The sequence below is a fragment of the Artibeus jamaicensis genome, unplaced genomic scaffold, assembly GCF_021234435.1.
Source record: "Artibeus jamaicensis isolate MK-2021 breed Jamaican fruit bat unplaced genomic scaffold, CSHL_Jam_final contig_354, whole genome shotgun sequence".
NCBI classification, from domain to species: domain Eukaryota; kingdom Metazoa; phylum Chordata; class Mammalia; order Chiroptera; family Phyllostomidae; genus Artibeus; species Artibeus jamaicensis.
In genome coordinates, this window is record NW_026521803.1 from 19,732,366 (window position 1) to 19,754,530 (window position 22,165).

Below are 22,165 nucleotides of genomic sequence, written 5' to 3' on the forward strand. Positions count from 1 at the left end.
TACCTTGCTTGAGTTAAAAATATATTATAATCAGATGAATATTATCTGAGGAGACTGATTTTTTCATGGATGGCTAAAAAAAAAAAGTGGGGGAAGCCTTGTTAGTGTTAATTTCCTTCCTGACTCCACTGTGTACTGATAAATTCCCAGATTCCCCTTGCTTTATCACCCATCACAATTTGTGGTCCATTTCCTCTTAATTATCTGTTTTCTCTGCTGCTAAAACTCTACTAGGTCAGAACTAGACCTGTCTGAATATCCAGTGCCTAGCTTTTTCTCAGCACCTTATAGGCACTTCGTGAATGTTGGTGGCCAGGTAAATGAGAGGACCCCAGAATGGATCCATGAATGTCATGACCCTGAGCTCCAAGAAAACCAGGTCCTTGGTAGGACCCAGCAGAGCTCTGTGCGGATGCCCTTCCTGTGTCCTGAGTGGCTCCACGGACCACACCAACAGTGCAGGGGAAAGACCTGGACACTGTCACTGGCTGTGCACCTGTGAGGGTGTCATTACACGTGAGGGTGTCATTAGTAAGTCCCATCGGATTCTGCTCATCATCATTTTTAAAATGACTATTACTAGACCAATAGATTTGAGGAAATTCCATCGCTATAGTTTTTGCGAAATATCTGACATGCTATCCTGATACATAAGATGCCATAATGCAGGCTGGCTGACCGTCTAATTGAGTGACTTTATGGCTCATCAATCCAGGAGAGTTATGAGTAAATCATTGTCAACCTGAAAAATGTCTCTAGTGGTGTTATGCTTGAAGACCATGTCCTGTTGGACTTTTTCTCCCATATCAAAAGTTGAATGATTGAGAGATAGCAGCTTAGAAAAAACAAGTGTTAATGTATCAGTCAACAATATCAAGAATTAAGAACCGTGAAGAAAATGATTTTTATGGGGCACCGGCCATGCCAGCCACTGTGCTAGACACCTTATTGAGGGTATGTTTGTTTAATAGCTTATTCTTCTAACAGTCCTGTGGCTGGATTTCATTGTTGCTGCTTTTCATTGGAAACAACTGGGGGTAAGAAGTTCAACTACACAGATAGGCCTGCAGAGCCAGTGGATGGTGGAGCCAAGTCTGAACACAGGGGTGACCAGTTCCCGGGTCCGTACAGGCATATCTCGCTTTACTGTGCTTCACTTTATTGTGCCTCACGGATGTTGCCTTATTTTACAAATCGAAGGCAAGGCCCTCCTCCAGAAGAAGATCGCAACTCGCTTTGTTGGGAGACTTGCTTTATTGCGAGGCTCGCTGTGTTGCCGTGGTCTGGCACTTGTCTCCCAGGTACGTGTGTGCTCCTCCACCACCCCAGGAGCACCTGGGCAAAGGCCCTTTAGGTCTACTCAGGATGTACATTTGAACCTTTGGTGACACAAGGTTGGTTCATGCAAGGACATCTTCCGTCCCAGGCTACACCACTCACTGCCTGCAGGTGAAACCGCCCCCTGCCATACTGCAGGTTGGCTGCAGGGAAGACACATTTCTGTCATCATCTGGCCCCGACACTACAGCTCACACCGTCAACACCAGCATCCAGGTGCTGGCAGTTTCTTTCCTGCTGTTTTTCAAGAGCCAGGGGCCCTGCTGCAAGGTCACCAGAGGAGATCCTGGGCTTACTTTCTTGCTCTGTTCCCTTCTGAATCACCATCACCTGGCCCTGGGCCCATGGTCCTTGTCCACGTTTCTGTCCCCCAGCAGCATGCGATGCTGGGGAAGTAAATGATGGCGAGAAGGCAGGGCTGACGACGTGGGCAACTGCCAACAGGGAAAGGCAGCCCAAAACTGTTGGGCAGCTGCACATTTGACAGGTGTGCCCCAAACTCACCCTAGATGTGGGGTTTATATTTTTGAAATAGCCTTTGTTTGCAGTGACCCACCCCTGGTCCCCTGGAATGCACTCAGGATGACCCTCTATTTGTCCAGAAGAGCATGAAGAAGCCACCTTTACTGGTCTTCAGTGGGCAAGTCCCTCTGTCCCTGGCCCGGACTGCAGAAGACATGCCAGGATCAGACTGTCCTGGTGTTGCCAGGCACCACAGTTATTCCCTGGGTATTTACCACACTGAGTGCTGGCAGAGTTGGCAGGAAGCAGCCTGCAGGCTGAGCCGTCCTGCCCAGGTGCAGGGTGTCTGGGCACATTTGCAGCATCACCACACTGTGCATCCCTCCTAGGTTCTCTCCTGGAAGCATGGCATTTGGCAACGTCTGGGTGCCTGAGAACTCACGTCTCCCACGAATGGGAGTTAAAATATAATTTCTTCCTAGTTAACAATTGCCCATTTTAGGCATGAAGAGGTCAAATGAAATACCATTCTTGTCTTGATTTGTTTGTGTAAATCACAGCAAAATATCTCCTAACGTGGCGACCATCTGACGAAGCTGTGGGGCGGACTATGTGAAAAGGACAGGGTTTCTCGTACGGTGTGTTCCGAGTGAATTTTCCTTGCTGGAGGAGTTCGTTTCTTTGTTTTTGTTCATTGCCCTGCTCTTTTTTCCCAGGACTAAAAATTAACTCAACCCTTGTTTAGAATTATCTCTCAGGCTATAGCTAATCAGAGAAGAGGGCAAAAGACCTTCAAAAGAGGAAGGACAAAGCAATTATTATGCTAGAAAAATGGAGCCAGGTCTGTTTACTGGCTTCCAAGGCCGGGGAAATTAGCAGCGGAAACAGAAGCCCCGAAGCTTCTGGATCATTATGCCTGCCCCTGCCACGGTATGACTTTGGGCAAGCCACTTTACCTCTGATAAGAGTTAATAAAATTTATTTCTAAAGTGAGGACAGTATTACTTAACCCTGCTCCCTCCGTGTATCAGCAGGATTCCAACAGGGTCTCTGGCATCTGGGGAGGGTGCAGTGCAGGGCGCGAGCTTAGTGGTTAGGGGCACGGGCTGAGTGGTTAGTCTCTAGGTGTGTGACCATGGGAATGTTACTTCATCTCTCTGAACCCCAGCTGCCTTTAAGTGGAGATGATATAATTACAATACTGCCTCCTTCGGTTGTTGTGAGGCAAAATGTGATGATGTATCTAAAATAGTAAGCTAGTTTCTTGCATATAAAACAGTCAACACGAGTAGCCCTTGTTATAATTACAGTCAGAATTTGAGAAGATGATACTTTGAAATGGAAATCATTGGATTTTAGACTCGGAAAGGCTTATGCATTTTTTCTTTTTTCCTTTTTCTTTTTTCCCCTCTTTCTTGCTTCCTTCCTTCCTCCCTCCTTTCTCTCCTTCCTTCCTTCCTCTCCTTTCTTCCTTCCTCCCTCCCCTCCCTCCCACTTTCTCTCTTTCAGAAAGCCAAAGCTGCAGCCTTGCCCACAGGGCAGAGCTGGGCCAGAGCCGGTCGCCCTTTTTGCTCATTCCTGCCCCTGGTGGAACTAGTGCCAGCTGAGGCCCGCTGGGTGCTCTCCCAGAGAAGGTGGGGTGGAGGGGGCAGTAGGTGGGAGCGTGGCAGTGCTAAGAGTGGGCCTGAGAAGCTCGGTGCTTTGGGGACTCTGTAGGGACCAGTGTGGTTGCCAGATGTGGCATAAGCATCCCCAGGTGCTCCTCTCCTTAAGTAACTCGAAGCCTTTCCATCTTTCTCGGCTTGACCCCTAAACACAGCTGCTGCTTATCTCTCGGTTTGTTCATCTGACACGGAGGCTGGTAAATACATCACCCCCACTCCTGTCCCCAAGGCTTGTGTGGGGACAGGGAGAGCCTGGCAGTGTGAGGCTTGAAGCTCAGAAATGAAGAAGGTGGGGTCTTTAGGGGCATGTGGGCTTGATCGGGCCAGCTTTGCAGTGGACATGTTCAGAGGGGTGAACAGGTTTGGGTGATCTCTGGTTGGACTTCTAGACATCCAACTGCCCCAAGGATCCGTGTGTGTGTGTGTGTGTGTGTGTGTGTGTGTGTGTGGTGTCCATGAATCCCTCCGCGCAGTTGGTGGGTGTACAGGGTTTTTGGATGGGGAGGGGTTTCAGCAGCCTTTTATCAGATTTCCAAAGAGTGCTTTTGCATCCCAAAATGTCAAGTTTGAAGGAATAAGCAGAGCCAGCTCTGGACCAGTGCTAACTGAGGTGGCTGCCTCTGCGTACCACGGGAGAAAGCTCTTTAGAAATGCTGGTTTCTAGGTGCCTGCTTCAGGAGGTTTGGCCTGAGTCTGAGAATTGTATCTTTTAAAAAGCTCCCAAGGTAGTTGGCTGCTGGGGTGGGAACGTACAGCATAGGCTCTGGATCCTGGAGAATATTGCAACCCCTGAGGAACTTTACCAACTTCCCTCCCACACCCAGCCCCAGACCAATGAAAACAGACCTTGGAGCTGGGCTCAGGCTTTTTAAGGCTCCACCAGGTGATTCCCCTACACGAGGGAGCCTATTCCTGCAAGGGCTGCAGTGGGTCAGACAAGAGAGAATGAACTCCGGGGCTGCGTGGACAGTGGAATTCGATAGGCCCTAAAAGCCTTCAAATGCCGGGGTACACGGTGGGATGAAGACAGCAGCAGGTAGGAGTGGGGGCGCCCAGGTAGACGCTGGCTGTGTAGCGTGGGTTGGGGTCAGACAGGAGAGAACTGACCTGCAGAGAGGGAGCTGTCATGGAGCTCCTCGAGTAAGAGGGAGGCTGGGGGAGTGGGCAGAACTTCGAGCAGCGCGGCTCTGGTCAGGTGTGGTTCACCGTGGGGAGTCACCCGCTGGGCCTGGTGCCCGAGGCAGGCAGGTGGAGTGGGGTCTGCACCGGATGGAGACGGGGAGAGAGCCGTGAATCTGAAGGTGTGGTCCTGGTTGAGTAGAGGGGACGAGAGAATAAAATGGACACGTGAAAGGAGATGGATAGCGTACAGATAGATGGTGGGCTGCTTCGAGAAGTAGTGAGGTTGTGGGGTGGGGGCAACTTGGGGAGGGGAGAGGAGGTTTATACTGGTTAGTCTGAGGTTATGGCAGCCACGTTCAAGGTGGGAGGGGGCCAGGTGAGGGATATCGGCCTGGGACCCAGGTGAGAAGCATCAAGGAGCAGAGAGATGGTGGAGTGATCAGTTGCAGGAAGAAAGTTATGAACCTAAAACTTCTTTAAAAAATTAAGTCTGTCTTTAAAAAATGGATACTTAGGCTGTTTCAAGGACACTGTGTTGGTTACAGGATGCTCTTAGAAACCTAGGCTTAGGGTGCGGCTTTGTCTCTGGTGCTTCATCATAGTGAAGAGTTTGGCTGCTCTTCCTCCAGCATCGCGTGGAGGCAGGGAGGGGTGCGTTGGCTGGGGTACAGCTTCTCTGTTGTAGTGAAGAGTCCAGAATTGGCGTTTTAGGAAGATAGAAGTTCATTTCTTTCTTGTGTAAGGGCTCACGCCATGAGTCTGGGCTTGTGTCCTGTGAGCCCTCTAGTGCTGTTACTGTGGGCATACAGCGGTCTCTGCCCAAGTCGGTGAAGGGCAAGTGTTGGTGTCCGTTAGGTCGGCCCATTAGAGCTTCTTCAGAAGCACCACCAGCACCTTCCACATACAGTTCACTGAAGAGGACTGTGTCACACCGCCACCCATGGGGGCCAAGGAGCCTGGAGAATGCAGTTTTTAAGTTGGGTGCATTGTCACCTCAAACAGAATTGGGTTCTTCTTTGTAAGACAAAAGAGGGGCATGGGTGTTGGGTGGGTGACCCGCAGCGTGTGCCTCAGCAAGGAGAGAAAACTCCACAGGGAGGGCGGTGAACACCACGCACGGAGAAACCAAGTTGTGAGGACCAAGGCAAGGCGTCACGAGGAGGAGAATTTAGGGTGTCCTCGGGGAGAGAGGGAGCAGAAAAGTGGTGGAGGAGAGACTAGAGGGCAGAAGGAGAGGCCCTGGGTCCCACCGGACTGGAAGTTGTGAGCAGGTTCAGCCAAGCTTTCTTCCTCATTAGAGGCACCTGAAGAAAATAGGAGTTAAGCCTTCATTTCTTAGGTATGACACTGAATGCCAAATATTATCATCCCATTTTACAGACAAGGAAGCAGGGGCTCAAAGAGGCTGAGTAACTTGTTCAAGATCACACAGCTGGCTTTGGAGCCTATGCTTTTCTCTGTGCTGTCTACTGGGGCAAACCAGCAGGTGTCTGGAGATGAAGGTAGTAGCAGCTGGCTCTCTTGGACTTGGAGCTTTCAAGCCAAGTGATCTTAGGTGACACTGTCTTTTCGCTTGCTGATGACTAGTTCCAATCCTTCTCATGCCTCAGGCAGAGCGCTGGCTCAGTCCCAGCTCCAGAAGCTCGTATTCCTAGGGCAACTGCTGAGGGGCCCCTGGTTTCTTCTTCTGCCACATGGTCAAACATGTGTTTTCTACTCTTGATTGAAATCACAGTTTAGTTCTAATTTGAGTGGAGGAATATTTGGGGGGTGTTAATTGTGTTGGCTGCAAGGAAAAGTCATCAAGCCTTTGGCTCTATGCCACTTAATAAATTAACGAATGCACTTGTTGTTACTGTCACAAAAAGAGTTTATATGTTATTCTTATAAAAAATATTCTCTTGAGAGACGGAGGCAGAACTGAAACACATGGGTTTTGGCGTGACTTGCTTGCTTAAACCAGATACTACCCCGATCCTCCACTGGCCCAAGGCTATAGGGATTATTGTAGGAGAAACTTGTGTATTCTGAGGAGCCAGGAAGTTTTGGAAAGTTCCTTTATCAGCAGTCCCCTCATGTGCCTGGCATGTTTGCCTCGATTGGAGTCCCCTTGAACTGTGCCTCTATTTTAGATGGCTCTCTTGTCACTTGGGTAGCACTGGCCGCAGGTCTGGGCACCCGATTGATGGTGGCTGGTCTCCAAAGCCGGTGATGTTTCCCTGGCAGTGTCTGTGCTGATAGGAATGGAATTGGAGTCTCCCTGGGGAGTTTCAGGTCAAATTAAGTTGCTTTTGCCCCACGGTCATCCTGCAGCCAACAGGCAGATTCAGAAGGAGTGGCAGCTGTGAAACCAATACAGCACGTCAGGGGCAGGGAGGAGAGGATGCTAAAGTGTTTATGCTGAGTCCACATGGACAGCCTCGCATTGATTTTTTTTTTTTTTGACATGGAAGCTCCATGAAGGTAGATACCAAAGTTTGTATTAGGGTTCTCCAGAGAAATAGAACCAGTAAGGTATCTGTCTATCCACCTATCTACCTAATGTATCTAATCTGATCCATCTGGTCTACTGAGTCTATCTAGAGAGATTTATTTCAAGTGTTGATAATTGACTCCTTCCATTGCTGGGACTGACAAGTCCGAAATCTGCAGATTGGGTCAGCAGGCTGGGAATTCCTGCGAGAACTGACGTTTTGAATCTGAGTTCTGTCACTTTCTAGTGATGTGACTTCAGCTGTGTTGCTTAACCCTTCTGGGCCCTGATTTCCTTATGTTACAAATGGCAGTACTGTTACCTATTTTATAGGAATTTTGTGAAGATCAAATCTGTATAAAGGACTTAGAATCTTGTCTGGCACATGATAAGCATTCCATAAATGTTAACAACTGTTATGATTATTATTTTCCAAACCCAATCTGACACCATATCCCACTCAGGGCAGGGAAAAGTATACCCACGATTATTTAATTTTCCTCTGAAAGTTTTAGTCGGGAGACAGGAACAGAAGACAAGGGCATGTTTACTATGAAAGTGGGGATGAGATGATTATTTTTATGTAGATGATATGATTGTCTCCCTAAAAGAAGCCAAAAAAATTAGCTAAAAGATTTTTAGAGTCAATAATAGCAGTGAGATGGCCATATACAAAGGGAATACCTAAGTATCAACCTTTCTCCACTACATCAGCATCAGAGCAAAGGGGTTTTATGATGTCCTTCTACAGGGTGTCCTCTATACATTAATATGTGATATCAATGAATTCTTGGGATAAACCTTATTTGGTCCTGTTACATTATTTTCATAATTCGATTTGCCAATATTCTCTTAGATTTTGCATCCTAATTTTTTTTATTTTTTAATTTTATTTAGTTATTTTTCAAGTACATTTTTTTGTCTATTTCTCCCATCCCAGCCCCCCCGCATCCTAATTTTTTATGTGTGTCTTCTTTGTTAGATTTTAGTGTTGAGGTTAAACCAAAAAAAAAGCAGAGACTCTGTACTGCGTTGGCCAAAAAGTTTGTTGTGTTTTTTCCCTGTAAAATAAAAGACAGTTTTTCATTTTCACCAATAACTTTATTAAGTTGGCTATTTTGAGTACATTGGCAATTTCCTGCTATTGGCTTATAGTGTGTAGAGGCCAGGGTGCTGCTAAACATCTTCCAATGCATAAGACAGCCCCACAGCAAGAATTATTTGGCCAGAATGTGAATAGTACCAAGAAACTTTTCAAAACACTTTGGACATGTTCAGTCAGTCACAGCACCTTCTCTATACACTCCACAAATATTTTTGTGTGTATTTCAGTTGCATTTTTACCTTTCTTGAAATAACACATAATATGCTGAAAATGTTGCATATCTTCTTCCTGCTTCAATATTAAAATGGCTGCACAAAAATTTGTCATTTAAAAAATTTATTATTCTACCTAGCTGGTGTAGCTCAGTGGATTGAGCACAGGCCTGTGAACCAAAAGATGATGGTTCGATTCCCAGTCAGGGCACATGCCTGGGTTGCAGGCCAGTTCCTAGCAGGGGCCAGTTCCCAGCAGGACACACATGAGAAACAACCATACATTAATATTTCTTTCCCTCTTCCCTTCCCTTCTCTTCTAAAGATAAATAAATAAAAATAAAAAAATTATTATTCTATTTTTTCCATTACCATTTAGTCCCCTTACACTTCAGACCATGCCCCGCCGACAACCACCGCACTGTTGTCCATGAATCCTTTTTTCTTTTTGCTCAATCCCTCCAGCCCCTAATCCCCCTCCCAGAGCTGTTAGCCTGCTCTCCATCTATGAGTATGTCTCTGTTTTGCTTGTTAGTTGAGTTTGTTCATTAGATTCCACATATGAGTGAAATTATATGGTGTTTGTCTTTCTCCAAATGGCTTATTTCACTTAGCATAATGTTCTCCATGTCCATACATGCCAGTTGCAAAGAGTAAAATTTTATTATTTTTTTGCGGCCAAGTAGTATTCCATTGTGTAAATGTCCCATAATTGTTTTATCCACTCAGCTACTGATGGACACTTGGGCTGCTTCCATATCTTAGTTGATTGTAAATAATGCAGCAATGAACTTAGGGGTGCTTACGTTCTTTTGAATTAGTGTTTAGGGTTCCTTCAGATATATTCCCAGAAGTGGGATTACTGGGTTGAAAGGCAGATCCATTTTTAATTTTTTGAGGTATCTCCATACTGCTTTCCACAGTGGCTACACCAATCTGCATTCTCCAAAATTCACCAATTTTGATAAATTTTTTCTAAATGCATGCTGACATGACAGCTGTCACAATGCATTCTAACAAAATTGTTTTGAATAAAGTTAAAAACAACTAAGGGCTACCAGAGCCATAGCACGGGAAAAACGTGACAGACTTTTTGGCCAGCCCAACGTCCTTCGTGAGTCCTGGAGCAGCTGTAGCGAGGCAGTGGTACAGCAAAAGGCCGGATGCCGCTGGTGACTGCGGACTCAGATGCTATGTTTTCAGGCCTGATGCCATTTCCACCAGTCCTCTGACTTCATGGAAGTTATTTCTACAAGCTTTGCTTTTTTCATCTGTAAAATGGACACAGCAATGGGTACCCACATCTAAGGTGGGAGCAAGTGGGGGTGGGTGAGGGAAGGGGTGGGAGATGGAGGACACCTTCTGTGGACCTGGCTGCATTCACCACCACTTGTCTCTCGCTGGTCGGTTCTCTCCTCTGCCCGTAACTCCTGGGATTTGGGGCCTCATCCCATTAGACAGCTTCCACAGCCCTTGGCTCCACACAGAACTTCCACACAGATTTCTCCCGAAGGTGTTTTGTGTATGGGGCAGGCAGGGAAGGAGGTATAACATTGGAACGATAGGAGATAAAAGTACTACGAAGTAGACCTTCTTTGTTCTGTGGTCTCTTAAGTTCCACTAGGGTTTCGCTTAGCCAGTCCGATGGCTTTCCTGGTTTCTCAGCGGGCAACATGGAAAACATGGCACCACAAAATGGCTGTTCTACCAGGACTTCCTTGGAAAGACTGTCCTAGTTTTCATGAAGGTGCCCAGAGTCCTAGAGTGACTGCCCATACACTCCCTTTGGGGCTGGGGAATTCTGTGGGAAAACTTAAGCATTTCCTCCAAATGTGACTTTGCAGTTGTTCAAAGGTTAAAGTAGGGGCCCTTTGAACTTCTCCAGAACGTGAGCTATTCTGAAGTCTTTCCCCTGGCTATGCATGCATGCTTCCCCACTCTGGGCATCTAAAGCATGTCCTTTGGGATCACTGTTTGGTATTTATTATTGACTTATACTGCTGATAACATGAGTTACAGGCAGTGCTCAGATCTGAGGACTTCAGGTTTGCTGTTCCTCATAGTCAGGGCCTGGCTACTGTCAGAGGTCCCACCATTTCTGCTCCCATCTCTGGGCAAGGCTCCTCACTCAGTGGTGGCTGCCTACACCCCAGAACACCTTTCCCGGTCGTTCTCAACAAAGGCCGTTCAGTAATTCAGCTCGGTGCACCTACCTGAAACTTTCTTCCCAGTATGATCACAGGAATTGAAGGAGTGACAACATCAGGATTATTGAGAAAGATATGTGTGTGTGTGTGTGTGTGTGTGTGAAGAAAGTTTTGAAGAAGTCTGTGCTTATAGGAATCTCAAGCTTGTCTTCTGAAGATGGGCCGAGTGTTGGGTTTCTGTTGTGAGCTCCTTGAGACTGGCACCTGTGCACAGCAAATGCAAAACAACCAGATGAATGGAGTAAGGAGGAGGGGCTCCTGGGGATTTGAAGGGACTGAAAGCAGGTTCTTTACCTGCAGGCAGGGCAGGAGGCTATGCATGCTTTTGTAGATCTCTGCAACTGGCTTTTCTTTCTCCTTTAAAGAATTAAAAAAAAACCCTAAACAACAAAACAAACAAGCAGAATAACAACAAAGACACTGAAATAGAGAACAAGGGGACAGTGACCAGAGGGGAGAGGGAAGGGAATTTAAGGGGGAAAAAGGGGAGGGATTTGGAGGAACAAATATGAAGGACACAGGGACGAGAACTAAGGTGGGTGGAAATGGGAGGGAGGTGGGGAGCACGGGGCGGGGAGGGGGGCTGGGATGGGAAAAATAGACAAAAAACTGTACTTGAAAAATAACTAAATAAAATTATTAAGAAAAATAATAGTTAAAACCATTAAAAAACAAAACAAAAAAAAAACCCTTTTGAAAGCACACTTTCCCCTCTTATCTGGTCTCAAGAATAAAAATATATTGTTGTAGTGATGACTGTGAATTCATGATTCCACTAACAGTGTCATCTGGTGAGATGCGTGTTCCCTTCCCCTCCAACCCAACCCTAAAACCAGGAAGCAGCAAAGCGCTGCCCACATTGTAAACAAAGCCCTGATGGGCAGAGTTGAGAGTGGCCAGAAGGGCCATAGGAAGGGGGATTCAGCCACCGAGGGCCCCCGTGGGTTGGTTATCTGCTGCCGTGCTGGTTGGCTGGTTTCATTTTACCTTTGTCCACTGGCTTCCCCTTTCTCCAAATCTCAAAGCCTTTGTTACCCCAGGTGGCCAGGACTCCTGTTTCCTCCCTTCTATCATTTTCTCTGTCAACTGCTTTGGTCCCACTTTGCATAAAGCAGGATGAGCCCTAGTAGAAACAGAACTGGGGAGAGGACCACCTTCTTTCCTCCTCATAAGAAACGAAGTGAGAAGAAAACAAAGGTGGAGCAAGTTGTACAAAGTGCTGTTCCTGGTACTAAATAGCCTATAAGCTCTGCGGTGGACTCCGGTCTTCCTGTAACAGATGGAAACCCCGAGCAATCTTGAACAGATACAGAGCAGAGCAGCTCTTTCTGATTCTCGTGCTATGCGCCCCCCTTTCTTATACCCAGGAAAGTGTAACAATAGCCATGGGAAGGATCAACCAGATTCGTGTTGTTACATTCCTGGGATTTCACTTTATGCGCACAGATTTTAAAGTTTTCCCAACATGGTCAAGCAAGTACAAGCAAACTCTGTGGATGGAATGAGTTGTCCAGGTTTGCCAATAGTGCGTGTGTGTCAATCCAAGAGAGTCCAACTTTGTTATTATGTTGTCTGTAAAGCCCTGTAATATCACATTATTTCAGGATTGATCCTTGTCCTGATTGGGTCCCTGCTTACCTGGAGCCTCTGTCAGGTTCAGGTGGGTTTGTCAGAACCTTCAAGTTGATCGACAGCCTCTAGGCTGATTCTTGTCAACCCCTCTGATGTCCATGTATGTTTTTTCTCCCATGTTCTCTCCATTAGGCGGGGCAAGAAGCACAGCATCATCCTAAGGACACAACTGTCCGTGAGGGTCCATGCCTGTATCGGTGAGTAACATCTGTAGAAGGGGATGCTTGCCATCTGCCCTCAGTGATGAAACACGTGATGACAAATGCCACTCATGGGAACACGTTTGTCACTGTTACGCTACCTACTTGGGTTAGCCTCTATCAGTGCATTGTTAGAGTTTTTAGTGAAGTGATTTCCAGCAATAGTTTCTGAAGCCCTGTTTCACCTGACTTCCTTTGTTGTCTGGTTAGGGAATAGAGCTGGAGGTAGGACATCAGTGATGAGGTTCGTTTCGGTAATGCTGGGAGACATGAGGCTCTCCCCAGGCTGTGCCACTGTGAATCTGCGGCCAGGTGAAGTGACCCCCTGCGCTTCCTGGTGGGTCTGCAAAGTTACCTGCGGGGAAGTGAGGTCTGAGGCTCTGGTTTCTGGCCAGGTGACTGAAAGGGAAATTTTAGGTCAGTACAGGCTGGGGCACATGGATACTGAGCAATATGGTGTTGAACAGATACATTTGTGGCTCAGAATGGCTTTCCTGCAGTGATTCAGGAACCCTGTGGGGGCCATTCCTGAAGCCCTTGACTTTTTTTTTCTGGGCCCACTGGTTTCCCAACCAATATACATGGATTGACTGGCAATGAAAGAATTATTTATGCAAAGTAGGCAATCTCTATGTAAAGCGTTTCTAAAACTGGCTTGGTTTCATCCTGGCATTGGGCCAAATTGAGGCAAGTATGTAATATAAAAAGAAAAAAGTAACCAAATTTCACTTTATGCAAAGAAGTTTTTCCTATCAGGGTAATTTTGCTTTCACTTGCTATACGTGGTGGTCTTAATTCAGGCCTCGCATTAGGAGAGCATAAATCATCCTGTGGAGGCCCGACGCGGCATCTGGAGCTCTGTGACAGTGGGTGCAGTGGAAGGAATTGTTTCCGGTCCTTTCTCCTTCCTGCTTCCCTGCTGGAGACCCGGGGGAGGCGGTGAGAGAGCAGCCGGACGTGCAGGGAAATCCGTGTCATTTTACTTCATCTGGGTTAGGTATGGCGAGGCAGCAAGTGCCTGAGGGACCGCCGTTGTCTAACTCTGGCTGGGAGTAACTGTGTGGCAGACTCATACACCTCTGGAGCTAGAAGGTCAAGGTGTCAGGCGGGTTTGTGAACTTGGTGGAAGCAAAATGAGATTTACCTGTAGGGCTGTCAGCTGACATTAACCGTGTTTGCTTCTCGGCTGCCTGTGCACTGAGTGACCATAAACCGTGTATGTGCACTTGGTTAGATTTAATTGGTTACTTTTTAATTTTCTTCCTTACATTTTTTTCCAGTTATTTCATATGCGTAAATCATGTGTGCCTGAAGACAAGGCCTGAGATTCTTTTGGATAAACTCCCCGCACTCCATGCTGGATCTAGAGTAAATTCAGGCCCATAATGTGCAGTTGTTCAAGGTCCATATTGGCAGAAATACAGTTGATAACCAGTAGGATTTGGGGCATGAGTATAAATTGGCGTGTCCCAGGAATAGTAAGGCACTGGAAAGCAGATTTACAGTAACATGGGCTGGTTCAAAATCTTAACGAGCTAGGGCCTTTCAAGAAAATTTACTCTTTTGTAGTATGTGCTTAACTCTTTTAGTATAGAAAGTTTTCTAATTAGCTACCATGTTAGGGACTCACTGCATGAATTTATATGTATTATCCAGCCCTATGTAATCCACGTAAAGCTCGTATCGTATCCCCGTGGCCTGCGGAGCACCTCTAGCCAGCCCAGCCCTCTCTTTCCCAGGACACACAGGACGTCCTGATCGAGGGGGTGAACCGGGTGCTCCTGGGGGTCACTGCATTTGTTCCCAAACCTCCTAAACCAATTGCACTTGTTACTGGAAATTTGTCATTTAATGAAATGGTAACACGAACATTTTATAAACTGTTTAAATATGAGTCTAAAAAGTCCTTGCTTTGAAAATTCATTGACTATTTTGGAAAAGATTTAAAATGAGTACAAAGCCTTTCTGTCAGCATCAGTGGGTTGTGACAACACTGAGAGGTGAGAGAATGTTGTAAAATTGTAGCTTCTGGCCTTCACAAGTGTCTTTGCTCTTGCCTGACTTCAAAGAACCTGAGGTTGGAAATCACAGGCCGTGTTATTGGAGTGGTTCACGAAAGCAGGTCTGCACAGAACTCCTAGCAGCGGCCCGTCCCTTATTCAAGGGAAGGTCTTGGGCCAGGACAGGGAGTGCAGGTGTGTGTCCTGTGCTCAAAACCGGGTGACCAGTGGTGCCTCCTCGCAGGCAAATCAGGATGGTCAGTCTCAATAGCTGCAGGTTAAAATAAAGTTTTAAGGTGTATATGTATTATTTTGTAAAGGATTTTCTGCTTTAATCAGCTTTCACCACTAATTAGGTCTGAGGATGTCAGATGTGGGTTTTTGACTGTATAAATATACATCAGCACCCCAAAAGGGCAAAGTTTACCTTCATATTAAAAAGTCCCTTTTCCTATTATTTGAAATATGTGGGATAGATTTATTATAATAGCACTACATATTATTATTCTTTGGTTACGTACAGAAAATGGAATGTATGCATCATGTGTATGAAGTACCAGCTTCCATTGTGACATATTCTGTTTCTGAATGGCAGTACAGGTGAGATTTCTTTGGGATTAAAAAAAAAACAAAAACCCAAACCTGGCATGATCTTCAGTCAAAATGACAAAGGAAAACAATGGGGCAGACAAAAACCTTTCACATCGGTTGCTTGAGTCCTTGTTTCTTTTCCAGGTTATTTTCCCTCCTCCCAGTGAAATAAATAGCTGAGTTGTGACAGGCATTGGGCAAAGGACACTGTCCGAGACCTGCCGCCATAGGCAGCTTCCCCGGCGAGCTTCCTTCCCACCTCACAGTTGGAAGAAAGGATCTAAGATCAGCTTTGGCTCACGGGGGTAGAATGCTATCAAATAAATTTCTCCAAAATAATGTTTTCCTCACCCTGCATTCTCTCCTCCTTCGTACCTGTTTTATCAAGTGCAAGGACTGCGCGTTGGTGAACCAGAGGCGACACGCCTTTGGCACCCTCCGTGTTCACTTTGGAGCTCTGTGCCAGTTGGGACAAGAGCGGAGTGGAGTCTTCGTGGTTAGCAACTGAGCAAACCTCATGCAAATGAAGGCCGCAGGGGCGCTGCTTTGATGATCAGAGTTAGCAGCCTAGATAGGTTTTCCTGATATCACAGTAGAGCTGAAGCATTTGGCAGGAGGTTGGAATGAGATTTTGGTATGGAGGGATGCTCCCCTCCCTAGCTTTTTGCACCTCTATCCTCTCCACTGTGCTTTTTATTTCTCTGCACATTTTTAGTATGACCCCTTGATGTAATACTGCATAGCCAATAAACCGTGACTTGCCTCCCTAACAAGCTTCAGTCCCTCCAAAAAAGGATGGTCACACCATGAATGTGAAGTTACAGATCTGAAAAAAAAGGCTATGGTAGGCGTGAGAAGCCAGTATTTTATGAGGTTAGCTGGAGAAAATAAATTTTTTGGTCCCTGCAAGTGATCCTATTTCCAGACACCAGAAGAATGCTCGGAGGGCCAACTGGCTGGGATGACTAACTCGCACCATGAAGAGAAATGGAGCAGAAGAACTGTGGGTGAGGAATGGAACCGAAAATTTTTTTAAAAAGGTTTGAAATCATCAGGATTCTAAAGTGAATGTCTGAATGGTTTCCACTGGCTGACTTTGAAGGCATTTTGTTTGGCTTCAAACCCTTGTGCTTCAGTTGCTGAAGCCGACCGTGTTTTCCCAGGAAACAAGCTGACGATTTTTCTGGGCCCAGTGACACTGTCAATTCGCTTAAACAAAAGGATAAAAAATGGGCTGAAGACTCCAAAGTGTAATTTATGCTAGTAGCTGTGAAGATAACCTGGCATAAAGGGTCTTCAGAGGTATGTCCCCCAAAACTATGAGATGATGAGATGGCTAAACCTTTAGCACTGCGGTGCTAAAGGGGACCCGTGCAGAGACCTCTGTTAGCTTGGGCGTCCAGCTCCTCTGGGCACTGTGGGGCCCACACAGCTGCTGCTCATCCTCTGTCACGTTTGTATGGCAGGTGCTCCCGCACTGTCCACTGCGTGACTGCAGAACAGTAGAATAGGCTGTTCTCTGATCAGGAGACCCCCATAAAGCCATTCTGTCTCCTCTTGGTCCCCCTGCCCTGCTCTCTCTGACCCCTGGACTTGACCTGACTCTTTCCTGCATCCCCACTGAGGCTGCGTTTGCTCCTGTCCTGTCTCTGCCATTGCAGCCTTGGTTGGGGGATGGTGTTCCTTCTCTTCCTGTCAGACGTCACACTGACCAAGCTAACAGTGTCCTGGCCGTATCATACCCTTCCCCAGTGGTGTTATGTGCATTTAGTCACATTTCCTATTCTCTGTCTTTGGTGCCGAGATCTGGTTCTCCAGAAGTCCCGAAGCCCATCTCCCACCCCCATGGTCTCCTGCAGAGTCGCCAGAGTGGCTGGCTGCCGCCTTGGCATGCAGCAGCTGGGGTTAGAAATCCTGAGTCTCCCTTTGCAGTAGGAGACTTGTGCCTGCATTAAAAAAAAAAATCTCCTCCGTTTTATACCCCATCAAGTCTGTGACCCATTTTTGCCCAGGGTTCTGTTCTCGGGGTAAAAACAAGCTCTGTGGGTTAATCAGATAAATGCCTCCCATCACCTGTTTCCTATTAACCTGCCTCAGCTCCCAGGAGGCAGAACCCACAGAATGTCCACGTTGGGTCTGGGTTGGGGCAGGTCAGCCACCCTGTAGGTGGCAATGTCTAAGGTGCCTTCCCATCAAACAGTGATTGACAGATGTGCCACCTCCCTCGCCACCCCCACCCACCAAGAAAGGAATGCAGCGAGGGTATGGGAAGGTTGTAAAACAACCGCCAGGTGTGTTCAACTGCGTGAGAGTCTAGTGTTGAAATGCTGGAGGACATTCAGTTCTGTCCCGTATCTGTGTGCAAATGCTATGATCTTAGAGTATATAGCTCAGGAATGATTTCTCACCACAAATGGAAAGAGAAACTAGAGAATTTAAAGAATGGCCCTACCGTCTATAGATATGCAAATAAACATAAAAGGGGTGGGTGGATAAAAAAATAAAGACACACACCTATGAGAAAGTTAGCATGAGAACCTTCCAGATAGAGATGAGCTGTGGGAATCAGAGGTATGGAGAAAGGAAATAAGAATGTGAACAGATGTGAATTGAACCACAGGAGAGCACAGCAGGTACCTCAGGGTCTCTTGTAGCAGCGTTATTTCACAGCTGTACTCTCTTACTTAAACTGCTTATTCATTGTCTCTAGGATTTTACCCTTCATGTCTAAGGATCTCTAGATGTTGGATGATAGAATGTGAGCATGTGTGTTTGCTTTGCCCTGGCCTGATCATTGCTTATATCCTTACCAACGAATGTGAAATCCTTACCAATGAATGTGAAATTCTGGCCAAAAAATAAACAAGACCGTGGAGAGCATAGTTGTACTGGTGAGGACGCCTGTAGTAGCTAATATGAGACTGGTTGAAACCTTGAGCTGGTGATTAGGCCCCACAGTTGCCGTCCAGCAGAACCTTTACTTACGTGTCCAGAAAGTGGCCTTGGGTAAGGAAACCACTGTGCTTTTGAATGATTTCTTTTTTTATTTCGGAATTATTTATTTATTTTTGTTTTCTAAAAATTTTAAATTTTTTTGCATTTTTAAATTTTGTTCAAGCACAGCTGTCCCCGTTTTCCCGCCACCACTTCCCCCTGCCCTGCCCACCTGCTTCCACCTGTGTCTCTACAAAAGTTTCCCTGCACTTCTCCCCACCACACCCCACCCCAGGTCTGACCTGCTAGTAGGTGTGTGATGCAAACCCTAGTGCCTGGCACTCTGTGCCCACGGCTGTTCCTGTGAGGAGACAGCTTCACTTTTGCCTGAACAAAGTTTACGTTGGGAAACAAAACACTCTGTCGTGTAAATAGACATTTGGATGTATAGAGGGCCTGCCTGCTGGAAAGGGGGTGGATGGCTCCCAGGCGTCTTGCCAAATGGAGGCTCTTTAAGGACTAGGTGTGCAGCCATATGTGTTTCAGGCCTCACTGAGGGACTCAGAGCAGATTTCTGGGGAGGGTGATTCTTGGGGTGTTTTGCTGATTTCTGTTGTGTTAGAAACACCTAATGGGAAGTATTTTGACTTGGGAAAAAAAAACACTTTGGAAAGCCTCAGTAGTTCAGCAAAATTTGCAACCAGTTCAAGATTTAATTCAAGAAAAAAAAAGGTGTTAGGGAACTTGTTACAAGTTCTGTAGTCTCAAGTTTTTGTACTAAAGTAAGAGCAGTAGAATAGCAAAGGAGAAAATTAAATAGGCTAGGATAGTGAAATGTTATCATCACTGGGAAAAAGAACAATTCTGTTGTTAATTGTACCCAGAGGTGATGCCTGCCTGCATCCCAGTAACTGGACTGTGGCCGTGTGGGTGGGGGAGGGTCCATTTCAGGTTTGTGAAACAAGGTGCAGTGTGAGGCATGCAGTGTATGCTGTGGTCATTTCTTCTTTAAAAATGTATTTATTGATTATGCTATTACAGTGGTCCCAATTTTTCCCCCTTTCGCCCCCTCCTTCTGGTACCCCCATTCCCTACAGCAATCCTCCCCCCTTTGTTCATGTCCATGGGTCGTGCATATAAGTTCTTTGGCTTCTCCATTCCTGTACTGTTTTTAATATCCCTATTCCGTACCTACCAATCTGCACTTCTTAATCCCTGCACTCTTTTTCCCACTCTCCTCCTTTCCCCTCCTAGCTCATAACCTTCCAAATGATCTCCATATCCATGATTCTGTTTCTGTTCGGCTTGTTTGCTTAGTTTGTTTTTTAGATTCGATTGCTGATAGTTGTGAATTTATTGCCATTTTAATGTTTATAGTTTTGATCTTTTTCTTATGTAATTCAATTTAACATGTCATATAATAATGGTTTGGTGATGATGAACTCCTTTAGCTTTGCTTTGTCTGGGAAGCACTTTATCTGGCCTTCCATTCTAAATGATTGCTTTGTTGGATGGAGTAATCTAGGTTATAGGTCCTTACTTTTCATCACTTTGAATACTTCTTGCCAGTTCCTTCTAGCTTGCAATGTTTCTTTTGAGAAATCAGCTGTCAGTCTTATGGAAACTCATTTGTAGGTAACTATTTGCTTTTTTCTCACTGCTTTTAAGATTCTCTGTCTTTAACCTTTGACATTTTAATTAAGATGTGTCTTAGTGTGGTCCTCTTAGTGTCCATCTTGTTTGGAATTCTCTGTGCTTCTCTGGACTTGTATGTCTATTTCTTTCACCAAATTAGGGAAGTTTTCTTTCACTATTTTTTCAAATAAGTTTTCAACTTCTTGCCTTTCTCTTCTCCTTCTGGCACTCCTATGATTTGAATGTTGTTATGTTTGAAGATGTTCCAGAGGTCCCTTGGCCTTCAGTCATTTCTTAACCTCTAAAAAAGATTCTGCTTTAGATTCAACGATCAACTTAATACTCTTAAAATCAGATAATGTATCTACAAGTATTTTAAAAGTTGTAAGATGCTATAAAGAATTAGTTTGAGACGAACTTTCAAACTAAAAAAACTAAAAAAAGAAAGAAGGAAAGAAATCCTGATTGTTTATCTTGACCGTTTAAAGTAACGTGGACCATATTCACCACGTGACTTGCCTTTGCAGTGTTGTCTGTTCCCATCCACAGTTTCATGGACCCTCACTGCCCTTCCTGAGCAACTGGAGATGCTAAGAACGGTGAGGCCCCAGGGGGTGGGCATTTTCCTACCAGCCACATGGGAGGTGGGAGGACTAAGGCTTGAAGTCCTGGGAGGTGGCAGGATTAAGCCTTGAAGCTCTGGGTTCTTGAGTAGTGCTCGTCTCGTTGATCTGCTACTTCTCCTTTCAGGCCACTTTATGTAGTCTTAAGCCCTCTTCTAGATAAGTGACTAGAAACCGATGCATCCCTTTTGGTTTGAAGAGTCTGAGAGATGCTGCCAAAACAGCTAAAATGTTTTTTGAAACAGTTTCACCAGGCTTCAAAGGATGGTTTTCCAGCCAAGCTGGGTGTAGTTCACAGATTGCCTTTGGGGAGGGGAAAGTAAGTCAGCCCAAAAAACTGGATTTCACCCTTCAAGAGCTGCATACATTTAGGAAGGCAGTTAAAAGCCTTCTTCCCAGCTGGGCTGTGATACCTGGGGCTGGTACATCCATGTTTCTCCCAGGCTTCCATCCTGAGCCTGTGGACATACAGCCTTGCATTTCGGACTTAGTGCTGGCAAGTCCCTGGAAATGAAGACTCTTAACTGATGAGACTGTACGCTGTTGCTTTTAGCTTTACAAGCTGCCCAAAAGGAACAGATGGGTTCTGTGCTGGAGGGGTTAAGTCCCTCTGGTCTGTTTTAGGAAGATCTATGAAGTAGGGATTCTGTGTCAGGTAGCAGCTAGTCTCGAGCTTTTGCAGGTAGACTGTTTTGTGCCCCACTCACAAAAGGAGACCCCAAATTATTTGTTGATTAAAGAAAGATGCCAGAAAGGTCATGGTACAGATGAATGTTTAATTCATTGACTTCATAAATTAATTTCTTTGGTATTATCTCAGGAAGAAGAATAAAAGGCAGTAAACAGGAAATAACAAAGCTGAGGAAGTGGGTGGGATGTCATTTTCAAGGGTGTTTCCAGGAGAAAGGGCTCTAGGTTCTTTGGTTCTTCAGGGTATTGTGTGACTCTGGAATTGCCTGGTCTCTGAGTGTTCACGGTCTGGGTGGCTTGTGTGTGTGCTGGGCAGAGCGATGAGTGGGCACTTGGGGACCACTTGCTGCCCCCACCCTGGGTGGTCCGGGGCCTCTGTGGATCTGAGAGAATAAATCTTGGTCCTGAGGTTAGAGGTTAAGACAGTGGTGGCTTGGCCTAACAACCTGATTAAAGACTGCCTTGAGGGGCAGTGCTTGTGGGGCATGGGGTGGGATGCTGTTGTCCCCATCACTGTTCTCAGAGAAGGGTCTGCTGACATGGGGAATAATTGAGCTCCTGAGTACATGTGCTCAGACCTTAAACAAGATGGTCATATGCATGGAGAAGCATGTAAAGACCATAACATAAAACTAACTACTAGTTATATTGAACAATAATTTTAAAGTTGAAAAATTATGCTCTAAAACACTATAAAAGTAGTCAAAGTAGTCTGTATGAGTTGATATTTACAAAATGCTCAAATGGGTAACCTGTTCAAATCACACCTAAAGATAGAGTCTACATGTATGTTCAGCCAACAACAGCCTCATTAGCGACAGTGAACTCTCACTACACAAGTAACAGTAATTTCAGCATCTGATTCAGTATCTGGAGGATTCTTTTAAAAATTTGTTTGGCCCAGGGCACCTAAAAAGGCTCTCTCATTATGTACGGTGGTTTCTCCTCCACCTCATTTCCCTGCAGTGAGCTGGCAGCTCAGGGCACCCTGGGCATGGGGTCTGGGTCTAGGGGTTGATGAGGTTGACATGGGTGGCCAAGGATGGGCTGATCAGGCACTTGTCCCCTCCACCAGGCATTGGCTCCACAGTCTCAGAGGCTTCTGGAAGCAATGCACAGTGCCATGGAGCACTTTGCACTTCATTAGAAAGCCATAAAAACAATTACCAGCCCATTAGGGACTTGGAAAAGGACAGCTCCACAAAGCTGTGCTGGCTGGGAATCGCCCAGGCCACTGTGAGTCACTGATGAGGTCTGTGCTGTGGATTTTCTGTGGT

The 22,165-nt window shown here is 45.9% G+C and overlaps 1 protein-coding gene across 8 annotated transcripts in view; it reads left to right on the forward strand.

Annotated features, from left to right (window-relative positions):
• FHOD3 (formin homology 2 domain containing 3) overlaps window positions 1-22,165 on the forward strand; it is a 427,395-nt gene that overhangs the window by 52,892 nt on the left and 352,338 nt on the right. For all 8 annotated transcript variants that reach the window (XM_053664320.1, XM_053664321.1, XM_053664323.1 and 5 more), the window contains exon 3: window positions 12,348-12,412. In XM_053664320.1, coding sequence (XP_053520295.1) covers window positions 12,348-12,412 — 65 coding nt within the window. The remainder of the gene's footprint in view (window positions 1-12,347; window positions 12,413-22,165) is intronic.